Source organism: Ovis canadensis, chromosome 1 (genome assembly GCF_042477335.2).
Source record: "Ovis canadensis isolate MfBH-ARS-UI-01 breed Bighorn chromosome 1, ARS-UI_OviCan_v2, whole genome shotgun sequence".
Taxonomy (NCBI): domain Eukaryota; kingdom Metazoa; phylum Chordata; class Mammalia; order Artiodactyla; family Bovidae; genus Ovis; species Ovis canadensis.
Window position 1 is genome coordinate 87,430,169 of NC_091245.1, and position 13,367 is coordinate 87,443,535.

Sequence of the window (13,367 nt, forward strand, 5' to 3'; positions counted from 1 at the left end):
TCTCATAGCAGGCCTGGCCTGCACAGGCACTGTGGGTGTTCCTGCCACTCTTGTGAGTCTGGTTCATCCAAGGCCCTCAGTTTCTAATCTGGTTGGGAAGGATTTATTTTTGGGTCCCTGTAACCTAGCAATGGGCTCACATGACCAGTGGCAGCTGCAGGCTGAATATACTGTCGGATCTTGGCTCCTGGCAGGGGGTGTAGGCCAGACTGTGGGGGAATAAAGGGAATGGAAAGGCTTTCACCTCTGCTTTCCTCCGACTCCCTCTTCAGGCCCTCAGCTTGGCCACAGATGGTGGGCAGGGGGCTGGCTGCCTGGGGAGCAGGTGCGGCTGGTGCTGGCACAGGGGGCTTTTGGACAGCCAGGAGCTGAGCTGTGGTGGAGAGGTCCCAGCTGTGAGCCTGCTCTCCACATGGGGAGGCTTGAACGTCCATGTGGGTGTGGTGGGGGCTGGGAGGGCGCCATGTCGGCATCCTGGGGGGCAACACCAGTCTTTGCTGTGGGATCTCGGGGACACCCCTTGTCGATGACGGAAGCCCAACATCCGGCTTCTTCCCTTTGTTCCCTGTTAAACTGTTTATATTCCTGGGAGAGAGAACACATTAAGCTGCTATCAGTGTGAATGGATTTATCAGCTTCTTTCCCGAGAGCAGGTTTTGACAGACCCAGAGAGAGGAGAGGAGGAGGGCAGTGGGTGCCACTAAGCAGGCGAAGGGCTATGGGGAGGGGGCTGTGGGAACACATGGAACATTCGAGAGACTTCTGAACACGTGGGTGGATGAATGAAAGATAAACTTGGTCCATTTCAAGGCCTCATCTTGCGGAGGCAGGAGAGAGGGGGAGGGGTGGACATAACCCCATCAAAGGGTGCTGGTGGGGAACTGCCCTGTGATTGAGTAGTTAGGACTCAACACTTTCACTGCTGGGGTCTGGATTCAATCCTGTTGGGGAATTGGGATCCCACAAGCCATGTGGCATGGCCAAAAATAAAAAAAGAGATGATGGTGGGCAAGGGTAAGGCAGGGCAAGGAGCAAGCGTGGGATGAAATCAGACCTCAGTACTAAATCAGACTTCAGTACCAAGGACCCTGCTGGGATCCTGGGAGGGACTTCAGGACCTGGAGACTTGGCCTGCTGGCCACCACCCCAGTTGTTTGACCAGCTATGGTAACTGTACTAGCTCCCCTGAGCCTGAGGAGCAGGCTTATTCCTATTAGATAGGCTTCTCGGGGGGCAGTGGTGAAGAATCGGCCTGTCAAGCAGGAGACGTGGGTTCAGTTCCTGGCTTGGGAAGATCCCCTGGAGAAAGAAATGGCAACCCACTCCAGTATTCCTGCCTGGGAAACACTATGGACAGAGGAGCCTGGCGGGTACAGTCCATTGGGTCCCAAAGAGGTGGACATGACTTAGTGACTAAACAACAACAACAAATCCCGGCTGGGTAAGCAGGAAGTAAAGAATTTTATCCCAATTGGAGAAGGAAATGGCAACCCACTCCAGCACTCTTGCCTGGAAAATCCAATGGTCGGAGGAGCCTGATAGGCTACGGTCCATGGGGTTGCAAAGAGTCGGACACGACTGAGCGACTTCCCTTCACTTCATAGATAGAAATACTCAGGCACAGGCTAAGTTCCTGCTGTTGACCAACAGAGTAAAGCCCAGTTAGAACGAAGGACTTCTGACCAATCCAGTGCTCTTTCTTTCTTTTCTCCTGATCTCACTGTGTGGCCTGTGGGATCTTAGTTCTCCAACCAAGGACTGAATCTGGATTCCAGCCATGAACGCTCCAGGGAAGACCCTCCTATGATCCCATTCTAAGTGTAGTCTCTGGTTCTTTGTGAATCCTTGGACGGGGGCCAGGTCAGTCTGAGCTAGGCCCCTGCAGGAATGATGTGGGCCCTGACCAGAGACAGGCTTTACCTGATCCCAGAGGGTCTGACTGATGCCAGGATGATCCTGCCAACATGAGAGCACAAGGTTTGATAAAAATCACTTTGCTGTCTTCGGGTTTAATTTGACATTTTAATTAGATTTCCCTATACTCAGGTATATCTAATTTTGTTTTAGGCTATTTCCTGGAAGGTGGTGGCCATTTCTATGGAATTGGCTTTAGAGCCTCAATGGCAGCCGACTCCAGTACTCTTGCCTGGAAAATCCCATGGACAGAGGAGCCTGGTGGGCTGCAGTCCATGGAGTCGCTAACAGTTGGACACGACTGAGCGACTTCACTTTGAATTTTCACTTTCCACTTTCATGCATTGGAGAAGGAGATGGCAACCCACTGCAGTGTTCTTGCCTGGAGAATCCCAGGGACGGGGGAGCCTGGTGGGCTGCCGTCCATGGGGTGGCGCAGAGTCGGACGCGACTGAAGTGACTTAGCATTAGCATCATCCGGTGTTCTTGCCTGGAGAGTCCCAGGGACGGGGGAGCCTGGTGGGCTGCCGTCCGTGGGGTCGCGCGCAGAGTCGGACGCGACTGAGCGACTTAGCAGCAGCAGCCGGAGTCTCGTGTCAGACCTCCAGAGAAGCCATGGGGGCAGGGGAAGGAGTGAGTGCCTTGGCTTCAGACGACGTGGGCTCAAATGCTGGCTCTGGTTCTCACTAGCTATGCGATCTGTGCAGTCCCTTCACCTCCGGTACCCATTTCCTCATCTGCGACGTAAGGTGAATGATGGCTGCCTCACAGAGCTGGTGTGGGGATTGAAGGCCTCGTACGTAAAGGGGCTGGCACTCACACGAGCTCAGGAGAGGGTGGATGGGAACAGTGGAGACCACAGTGTGGGTCTGGGCTGGTCGCCGGACTCTTTGTTGTCGACCCAGGGCCTGGGACAGCCACCTTGCCCTCTTCGTGTTCCCTGGGAAATTCATTGTGCTTATGACTGTTTGACTGGGGTCTGGTGAACAGTTCCAGAATTCCCTTTCTTCCTTTTTCGAGACAGAAGGAGTTCCTATACAGGTGAGTCTCAGGGAAGAGGGCTCTGGAGCAGATATCATGACTGAATTCCTTGTCTAGGCTCACGGCTCTGCCATACGTGACTCTGGGCAATCTCTTCACCTCTCTGGGCCCAGAAGCACAGACGCCTTGGCCTGTAGGACGTCTTGCAACTCTACAGTCTTAGGATCCTGTCCGTGGGTGTCAGCCCCAATCCTGAGGGAGCTGTTTTCTTCATAGTTTGTGGGAAGTCATGCCCCTTCATCTCACTTCCAAAGGCTCATCACCTGTTCTTTGCCCTTCTGCCAATGATGTTTCCCAGCTCTGTTCAGCCCCGCAGACCCAGAACAATCAGAGCCTCCCCAAGCACCTGCCTCCCACCCTGCCTTGAGGGAGCAGTGCTGTGTCGGTACCACAGGGTGGCTTATGAGGGTGTTCAATTCTCCCGTCTCCACAAGCTCTCGCAGCCCCATACCAGAAAAACATACTATCTAAGAAGACAAAGCACTTTTTGAGGGGCAAGTGCAGGATTAGGACAAGGCCCTTAGCTCTCCTCCAAACCTGTTCTCTCTATACAGGAAGCAGCTTTTGAAGGAGCCCAAGTTTGGGCCATGCTCTTGAGCCACAGCCCCTGTCAGACCTGACCCTGGGCCCTGTGTCTGCACTGGCTGGCCTACTACAGAAGTGCCTTGGTTCTGATGTCTCAGAACCAAGCGAAGGCACAGCTGTCAGAAGCCTCAGGGATCACCTGTCTTCTATTCCCTTTGAGGGCTTCCCTGGTGGCTCAGACGGTAAAGAAACTCCCGCAATGCAGGAGACCCAGGTTCGATCCCTGGGTGGGGAAGATCCTCTGGAGTAGGAAATGGCAAAACCTGCTCCAGTATTCTTGCCTGGAGAATTCCATGACAGAGGAGCCTGGCTGGCTACAGTCCATGGGTCACAAAAAGTTGGAGATGACTAACAGACACTTTCACTTTCATTCCCTTTGAACAAATAAGAAACCAAGGCCAGAAATGACAAGTGACTTGCCTAAGGTCACACAGTTAGGAACTGCCAGAGTCAGGCCTTAAACCTGGATCTTCTGACTCTGAGTGCTCTTTTTATGTCATCAGGTTAGCCAGGAGGGTCTCCCCAGCCTGCCATCACCTGGCCTCACCAGGCTTTTGAGCTACCACTCTAGCAGCCTGAGAGGAGTGGGAGGGGCTGGGCCCACTCCTGGGTACCTTGCCTGGGGGCCCTGGTCCCTGGCTCCTGGCTCCAGAAGTGGCTCCAAGGGTCTGGGTGGGAAGCAGGAGGCCATTAGGACCCAGAAGCTCTCAGAGCATCCTGCTCTGCCGGCTGCCTCTCACTGATCACTGCAGTGGTTCAGGCTTCAGCAGCCTTGGAGAAGCATCAGCTGAGAGGCGCTATCACATGGGAGCTGGGAGCTGCTCAGCAAAGGTAGGAGTTGCCGACTAGGCCAGAAATGGGGGCCAGACCCAGGCCTGGTGATGAGTGCTGAGATACCCCACAGAAGGGTATACAGCCCACCCTCCCTTATGGTAGGCAGTTCTGTCCAGGGATGGGCCCCCAGGTATCCTGAAGGAAATATTGGGGTGTGGGCATCTCTGAAGTCTAGAGATGGGGGTTGATCTACAGAAGGAGTATCCACATCCTGCAGACAGACAGGGTTCCCCATCTATCTTGCTCCATGTCATAGAAATGGGTCCCCTACATCCTAGGAACAGGTCCTTTGGCATCCAGGCCGACAGGCAACTCTGTGTCCTAGGCATGGGCAACTCTGCCGGGGGGAGGTGCCATAGCCCCCTGGAAATCTCTCCTGGCTTGGGGGGGCATGCTCTTGTCTGAAGGAAGACCAGGCTCGGGTCCTCAGAATGGAAGCTCTGTAACTAAGAAACAGGTGCATGTGAATCCCAGCACCTCTGTGGCCTTGGGCTGGGCACTTATGTACATCCTGCCTCCTGAGACAAGGCTATTTGTAACTTGACCATACCCCTGCTAGAGGCCCAGACTTCAGCCTCTAGGATGGCAAAGCCTTCCAGGTATTGGGATGTCCTGGAGGTGAGGAAAGGGTTGCTAGAAGGGAGCAGGGAGAGGAGAAGAGCATCCGAAAAGCCACGATAATCAAGCGAGGAGTGGAGCGAGGCTCCCTGGGCTTCCACTGTGAAACTGTTACCCCATGTCCCTCCCAGCCTTTACCCTGGTCCATCCATGAGGAAGTGCTGGGGAGCGGGTATACTGGCTTTTCTTTGGAAGGTAAATGGGAATGCTGTTATTTAGGGAGCAGTGCGGAGATACTGGTAAGGCTCAGAGGGGCGGCGAAAAAGAGGAATGTTCAATGCCTTCTTGCCTAGGGCTCCATTATGGCTGCACAGCACCTCTCTACCTCCACGTGGAACACACATCCGCTTCCTGTGGTCTGGGACCCTGGGCAGGCCCTGCTGGCAGACTCTTGATGTCTGGGCCGATGTGGTGGGCCTTGACTCTTTTAGTTCCAGGGCCCCAGAGACATGTCTTCTGGGCCCCACCCCAGGTGGAAGGGATGGGGGAGTCATGGCATAGGAAAAGGGCACGTTTGCCTCTCCTGGTGTTTCCTCCCACATTTGTTTCTGGAAGCTTGTCTTATGATAAGCGTCTCTACTCTGAGCCCTCTCTTTCACCTTCTCCACAGACTCCGAGTCTACGTGATAGGAGCTGTCTTTTTTCCCCTGGGAGAGGCACATCTCTAGGTAGGCAGTCCAAAGTTAGGGCTCTCTCAAGTCCAGGAGCCCGAGTTACTCATTCCAGAAGAGGCTCCTGGCTGGCACACAACTGATGGACTGAGTGTTCCTGGAGTATATCCTGTAGGAAAGGACTCAACTGATCAATCTGAGTTTGATTCAGGTCACTAAGTTGTATTGAGCACCTATTGCATGCATGGCGTGCTAAAAGTTAAATTAGTGCAAAGTTGATGGTAATGCCAAAAACCAAGGGTGATTGTAAGGCTGTAGCTATAGAGGGGCAAGGGACCTATCTGCCCCATGTGGGCCTCTTTACTTCAGTCAGAGAAATGATGGGGTTTTTAATTGAGCAGCCACCAGGCCCTCCATAGCCCAGGAACTCACTGAGCCATCCAGTGTATCACATATGGAAACCCTGAAGTTTTTCCAGTCCAACTCTCCAGTTTAACACGAGGAGAGTGACCCAGGAAACTTCTGACTTGTCTGCAAAAAGCCCATCAGACTTGGCATTGCCACAGTTTGCCTTTAATTTTTATGCCTTAGTACACTATGCTGAGGGACTCTGGACTGCAAGAATGGCATATGGAAATCAAAAAAATTAAAATTTCAGCTGACTCTTGAACAATGTGACGGTTAGCAGTGCTGCCCCTTTGAGCAGTGAAATATCCGGGTATAAACTATAGTCATCGGCCTTCCGTCTTGCAGTTCCACATCCCATACTGCTGATGGGATCCTGTAGTACTGTAGTGTTTACTACTGAAAAAAAAAAAATCTGCGTGTAGACTCACTCCAGCAATTCAAACTCATGTTGTTCAAGGGTCAACTGTACGTTGGGCAACTTATTTCAATTCTGTGCGAACTCCCCATGGATAATGAGACACATGAAACAGATTTTATCAGAGAAACGAGAAACGCTGAACCCGGAGACTTCTCCTTTGCCAGTTTCTTCTGGTTTACCTCTCTGCCTTATGCTCACCCACATTTACTCCCCATACGTTTTACACAGACGCCTACTCCCCCTTCTTGTTCTAGGTCTATGGTAACAGCCCAGGAGCAGGAGGGCTTTGGCCAGAGGTCCCTCCATGGTCAGCTGCAATGACCTGAGATCCAGGGCCCTGGACAGTGGGAGTTTAGGAGCAGCTCCTCTCCCACCTCCGGGGGCACAGTGACCTTGGGAAGTTAATGAGTGGGTAGAGATGGGCACCTATCATATGCCTTATGCCCTTCTGGCTTTGGGAGCAATGGAGGCTGGATGAATTGACTTCCCAGGTTCTTGCCAGTGGGACGTGTTGTTTTCACTGGTCCTTCTAAACACTCCCAAAGGAGCAGCTCTTTGGCTCGGGGGTGGTGATGTTAGAGCAAACTCAAGTGCAGTCTTTCCTCTTTTCAGGTGATCTCTTCCCAGTGGTAGCCTCAGTTCAGTGGGAGACATTTTTTAATTTTTAATTAAGTAATTACTTTTTATTTTTGGCTGTATTGGGTCTTCGTTGCTGTGTGGGTTTTTCTCTAGTTGCAGCGAGCAGGGGCTACCCATCATTGTGGTGCACTGGCTTCTCATCGTGGGCAGTTTCTCGTGTTGTGGAGCATGGGCTGTAAGGCGTGCAGGCTTGCAGTTGTTGCTCTGCGGCACACAGGATCTTCCTGGTCCAGGCATGGAACCCGTGTCTCCTGCATTGGCAGGTGGAACTCTTTACCACTTAGCCACCAGAGAAGTCCGAGAGACATTTTTAGAGATGTTTCAAATTCATCAATTATTCACTGAATGTCTGTTGTGTTGCAGCCACTGTGGAGGGCACCTTCAGGCGAAGCATGGCACGGTGGGCTGGAGTACTAGCCCTGGAGCCAGGCCTCCTGGGTGTGTAACTGGACCTGGCCACTTACTAGCTATGTGACCTTCGGTAAGTTCCTTTATCTCTGGTAGGCCCCAGTTTTATCAATTGCAAAATACCTCATAGGGTTGCATAAGGATTAAAATGAGTTAATTATGTGGAGTGCTAGAACAGGGCCTGGCATGTAGAAAGCACCATATATACATTACCGCTTACTAGGATCTTATTAATAAATCCTGCAGCATCTTCCAAACACAGTTGTGAAGTAGGTATTATTCCTTTCATTTTACAGGTGGCTTTATGAGGAAACTGAAGCTGAGAAGAGCCACAGAGTTAGTAAGTCCCAGATCTGGGACTGGAAACCGGATCTCGTGCTTATTCTCTGCAACGACTCCTGCCATTCTGAGGAGACAAGAAATCAGGAAATTTACATAAGCAACCTTAAAACTGGGGCACGATCCCAGAGCTCAGCGGGACCCTGAGGAAGGGAGACAGAGGATTTAGACTCTGGACAACAGTCCTTGAAAGGGGAGAAGGGTGTGAAAAAGAGAGGAAAAGGAAGTGGAAAAGGAGCTGGAGACCACTCAGAAGATGGAGTGTTGAGTGGGTGAGGCTCCTGCATCGCTCCCTCTCTTGCCTCTTTGCAGTCACCGAGGTGGACCAGAGCTGCCTCCTGAGCCCTCAGTCACTGGCCTTGAAGGCTGGCAACAGGAGCCTGCTGAGAGGCTCCAGCAGGGGGCGCTCTCTCCCCAAGATCTGCACACACAAAATTGGGAAGCCTGGGCCTGGGCTTGCCATCCCAGGGGTACTGGACTAGGATGGGGGATGGGCCTGTGACAGGAGGTGCCCTGGGTGTCCTCTTTCGGCCCCATGGAGTCCTCACCCATCCCCCAGTCATCAGGGAACTCTTCCACTCTGGGGAGGGCCCCTCAAACCCCAGGTCCCTCTACTGCCAGTGGGGTCCCGGAGGCAGGGCTGCGGGACGTGGCTTCAGAATCCGTGGCCCTCTTCTTCATGCTCCTGCTGGACTTGACCGCTGTGGCTGGCAATGCGGCTGTGATGGCTGTTATTGCCAAGACACCTGCCCTTCGAAAATTTGTCTTTGTCTTCCACCTCTGCCTGGTGGACCTGCTGGCTGCCTTGACCCTCATGCCCCTTGCCATGCTCTCCAGCTCCGCCCTCTTTGACCATGACCTCTTCGGGGAGGTCGCCTGCCGCCTCTACTTGTTCCTGAGCATATGCTTTGTTAGCCTGGCCATTCTCTCAGTGTCGGCCATCAACGTGGAGCGCTACTATTACGTGGTCCACCCCATGCGTTACGAGGTGCGCATGACGCTGGGGCTGGTGGCCTCTGTTCTGGTGGGTGTGTGGGTGAAGGCCTTGGCCATGGCTTCCGTGCCAGTGTTGGGAAGGGTCTCGCGGGAGGAGGGAGCCCCCAGCGTCCCCTTAGGCTGCTCACTCCAATGGAGCCACAGTGCCTACTGCCAGCTTTTTGTGGTGGTCTTTGCTGTCCTTTACTTCCTGTTGCCCTTGCTCCTCATCCTAGCGGTCTACTGCAGCATGTTCCGAGTCGCCCGTGTGGCTGCCATGCAGCACGGGCCGCTGCCCACGTGGATGGAGACCCCCCGGCAACGCTCGGAGTCTCTCAGCAGCCGCTCCACAATGGTCAGCTCGGGGGCCCCCCAGACCACGCCACGCCGGACGTTTGGGGGAGGGAAGGCAGCAGTGGTCCTCCTGGCTGTGGGGGGACAGTTCCTGCTCTGCTGGTTGCCCTACTTTTCTTTTCACCTCTACGTCGCCCTGAGTGCTCAGCCTGTTTCAACGGGGCAGGTGGAGAATGTGGTGACCTGGATTGGCTACTTCTGCTTCACTTCCAACCCTTTCTTCTATGGATGTCTTAACCGGCAGATCCGGGGGGAGCTCAGCAAGCAGTTTGTCTGCTTCTTCAAACAGGCTCCAGAGGAGGAGCTGAGGCTGCCAAGCCGGGAGGGCTCCATTGAGGAGAACTTCCTGCAGTTTCTTCAGAGCACTGGCTGTCCCACAGAGTCCTGGGCTTCCCGACCTGTACCCAGCCCCAAGCAGGAGCCACCTGCAGTTGACTTTCGAATCCCTGGCCAGATAGCTGAGGAGACCTCTGAGTTCTTGGAGCAACAACTTACCAGCGATATCATCATGTCAGACAGCTACCTCCGTCCCGCTCCCTCACCACGACTGGAGTCATGATGGGCTGGTGGACACTTGGAGGGTGATGGGGCTGAGGGCCAGTTATAACTGCAAGGAACTCCTTGTGGGATCACCTTTTCCTGGCTAGCTGGGGCTGGGGTCCCTGCACACAGCTTTTGCTTAATGTTTTCTGGGTCAGCAACAGAGCCAACTGGATGGATATGTGGCAAAAGCCTTGGACATGGCTATGATCCTTGACTACTGGGGGAGGGAACCTGGTGAGATGGTGACGAGAGTCAAGGGTCACGAAGGTGAGATGATGATGATGATGATGCTTTTCAACCAGTGAACTTTCCAAGCTTCAGAAAGCAGGGAAATTCTAAGGGCAGGAGCTGGAGGATATAGGGCAGCAGGCCAGGCATGGAGTTATTCTGAGGACTCTTTAGGATCTTTCATTTTTCAGTATAAGAGTCCATGGTAGAAACTGCACCCAGGCAAAGTAAGAAAATGACCCCTGACTTCTCATTTCCTTGCTAGGCTTAAGAAAAAGGACAAAATTGCAGCCAAGTGTTTCCATTTAACAGATTTTTTTTTTCTAGTTTTAAACCTGAGGTCTCTTTGAAGTGAGAGGACCAGCTTTACTCCTTTCTTGAGTTTGGTCAGAGAAAGGGGAAGTAGTAATCAGGGCCCATTGCGTAGAAGAGAGGAAAGCTGACTGCAGCTCTGTCTCCCACCTTTCAGGAACAGCCGTTCTGTTGCATTTCTTCTGTCTCTCTCTTAGACGTGAGAGATCAATTTTGCGACTTGATCTTAGCAGAGGAAAGATTAAAGCAGGATGGCTCTTCCTCTTTGTCTTTTAGGATGAACTGGAAGGATTGGGGGGTGGATTGCTGAAGGTGGGGGTTAGCATTTGAATTGCTAAGGTGGTTGGATACAGAGAGGCCCATAATAACCCTGACCAATAATACTGTAAATCTTTATTTTCCAGAACTGGCCTCCCTGATCTCTCTCCTCATGGCAGTGACCCATCGCCAGCCCCCTGGACAACCGGGTACAAGAGACTAAGGTTGGGAATGGGAAAGGTGGGGTTTCCATGGTTCATTAAATGCTTCCTTACTCCCATTCATCGCTCTCAAAATTAGCTTCAGTGACAAAGACTTAAATCTCTCTCCTATCTGCAGCCCTGGGTTGGACAGGGGGCACAGGAACTGGGCTCAGCTGTTCACTGATTGAGACTGTAGGAACTGTGTTAGGTGGTACTGATGGCAGTATATTCAAGGGAGGGGGAATAACTGCAAAACTGGACAGGACACCCATCTGGGACTACCTGTTCATCCATTTCCCTCATTTCAATCAGGTAACATTAAAGAATCAAGGCAGGACCAGATGGTGATGTGATCTGTATTTGAACAAATTCCTGGTTTATTGAGCTTCAAGGGGGAAGTCGGGTTGGTGGGAGTAGGATAGCTTCCCCTTCGAACAGCTAATAAATAATTTTTATTATAAAAAAGTTATGCTGATATCAACATTGACTCCTTCAGTTCAACCCAGTGCATAATAGCTGAATACCCCACTCTCTGGGACTCACACAGATTTATAGTCACTGCCTTCAAGGAGTGCACAGTCTTAATTTGATCAGGTACCTTATTTTATATTTTGACAGAGCATTCACATATAGTAAAGCATTTTAGAATTTTAGAGAAATATATTGAAAAATATGTTCATGGTTCTAACTTGAGTTCAGCCCATTGCAGCAAGATGTCTACATGGAGGCTTCCTGCAGACTGGAAAGTGTGGGGGTTGCAGATGAAACCCTAGTTGAAGAAAATGATTTATTAAATGAAATAGGGCAGCTTTTTCTCTCCAGATCTAGGAAATTTTCCAGGTTTCTGTCTTCCTACTGCTAGACTTATTTTAGCACAAGGCCTATTGCACTGAGGAGTTCCCTCAGATAATTTATACGTCGAAGAGAGTCCTTTGCGATTGAAGGCATGTTCTCCACCACTCTCTCCTCCCTTTTAAGATAAATTCATGAGGAATCGCATTTCTAGACAGGGGAAACCATCCAAACATCACTGATGAACTAGTAGCCTGAGCGTTGCCAGCAGGTGGCAGTGTGAGTCTAGTGGAAATAGGAAAGAGGCGTGTGGGTGGGGAGGGGGAGCATTGCCTGGCAGCCATTTTGTTAATTTATTTTGCCTTTTCCTTTGACTTTGCCCTCCAACTCTTCCTTCACCATACTTCAGAAGGAGAGAATCTTGAGAGCAAGGACATTGCTAATTTAGGCTGAAATTTCTTGACACTGTGACCTCACTGGCATTTATTACAGAATTTGACATATGCTGGTTTATTCGCATTTATTTTTCCTTGAGTTGATCATGAAGGAAATAAAATTTTCTCTTCTATTCTGCCGAGAACTTTCCCAACAATTTCTGTCATGACCACCTTCCAGGAGTATTCTAATCACCAGGATCACTTGGTAAAGTTCCATATGTAATTCTTAAACTTGTGAAAGCAGTTCCTAGGCAAAATTTGACTTATAAATCCACTGAAGAAATCAACAGGTTGAGAAAATTGTGCTCTCAAGTTATTTTTTCCCTCACCCCAGTGTTGTTGGAGTAACTCTCAATCCTAAATGAAAAGCTGTTGTCAGGACTTCCAGGTAACATCTTATAATGGCATGGTAGAAAAGGAGTGAATTTGGAGTCAGATCTACTTATTCACTGTGTGAACTTGGAAAGATGCTTAATTTCTCTAAGCCTATCTGTTTATCTGTAAAAATGTGGACAACAACCCACAATCACAGGGTTGTTGTGAAGAATAAACGAGATGACACATCCAAGTACCTAGCCATACCTGGCAAATAGGTACTCCATAAATATTGTTTTTTCTTCCCTTCTTCTTCCCTTTCTTCCCGTAAGTACTGATATTCTAACAGTCACTAGGAAAAGTAGGAGGCTTGGAACTTTGAAGAACTGGCATTGACAAATTAAGGTGCATGAAGCTATTTAATGTGGTTTTCAAGAAATCCCTCTAATGATCATCAGTCACCGTATATATCTTTCTGTTGGGATCTTATATTCTAAGGTCTAGGTTCGATTGGGGAAATAATATTTAATCATAGGGAAAGGTCTTGGAGGCTGCAAGAGTTCCCCTCCCTAGAACGTACGGTGAATGTTTTTGTGGGGCTCTTTGGAAGTAACGGTAACGTAGGGCTACTTTCACCACAGAATCCAGGATTATGAGTAAAAAGAGTATCAGTGTGGGGCTTTCATAGGGGATTTATCAACTTCCAGGTGATACTATAGCTGAGAAACAAATTTTACTATGACTTCTCTTTTCGTGTGTTACCACAACAGGAAATTTTAATAGAGATTCACAGGATGCACTGGTTTGTTTTAGGGTGTGGAACTTTGGTTGACTAATCTTGGTAGAAGTCCTAAGTCCTTAACGCACGACAATATGTCAGGGCTAAATCTGGCTTGTGTGGGGGAAAGGCAGCATGGAAATTTCATGGAAAAACCACATTCTTACCTTATGTAAGATCTGTTACCGATTTCAAGAGATCCTTTACCGACATAGTAGCTGGGCAACTCAAGCCCACTAGGTACCAGTAGGTGAGCCAGAGAGGGCAGAAAGGGACTGCAAAGTCCCAGGCATGGTGGGTCTTAACTTATTCCAGATGTGGAGCGTGACTGCGTCGAGGCCCCGACTGTAATTCTCA

The 13,367-nt window shown here is 50.6% G+C and overlaps 1 protein-coding gene across 1 annotated transcript; it reads left to right on the plus strand.

Moving 5' to 3' along the window:
• The first annotated feature begins 1,403 nt into the window (after window positions 1-1,403).
• Window positions 1,404-11,153, plus strand: GPR61 (G protein-coupled receptor 61). The gene is made up of 5 exons (XM_069573677.1): window positions 1,404-1,977; window positions 2,068-2,955; window positions 7,432-7,549; window positions 7,773-9,954; window positions 10,632-11,153. Exon 4 carries the CDS (start codon window positions 8,351-8,353, stop codon window positions 9,701-9,703), a length of 1,353 nt encoding a protein of 450 aa, XP_069429778.1. The 5' UTR covers window positions 1,404-1,977; window positions 2,068-2,955; window positions 7,432-7,549; window positions 7,773-8,350; the 3' UTR covers window positions 9,704-9,954; window positions 10,632-11,153.
• The last annotated feature ends 2,214 nt before the right edge of the window (window positions 11,154-13,367 follow it).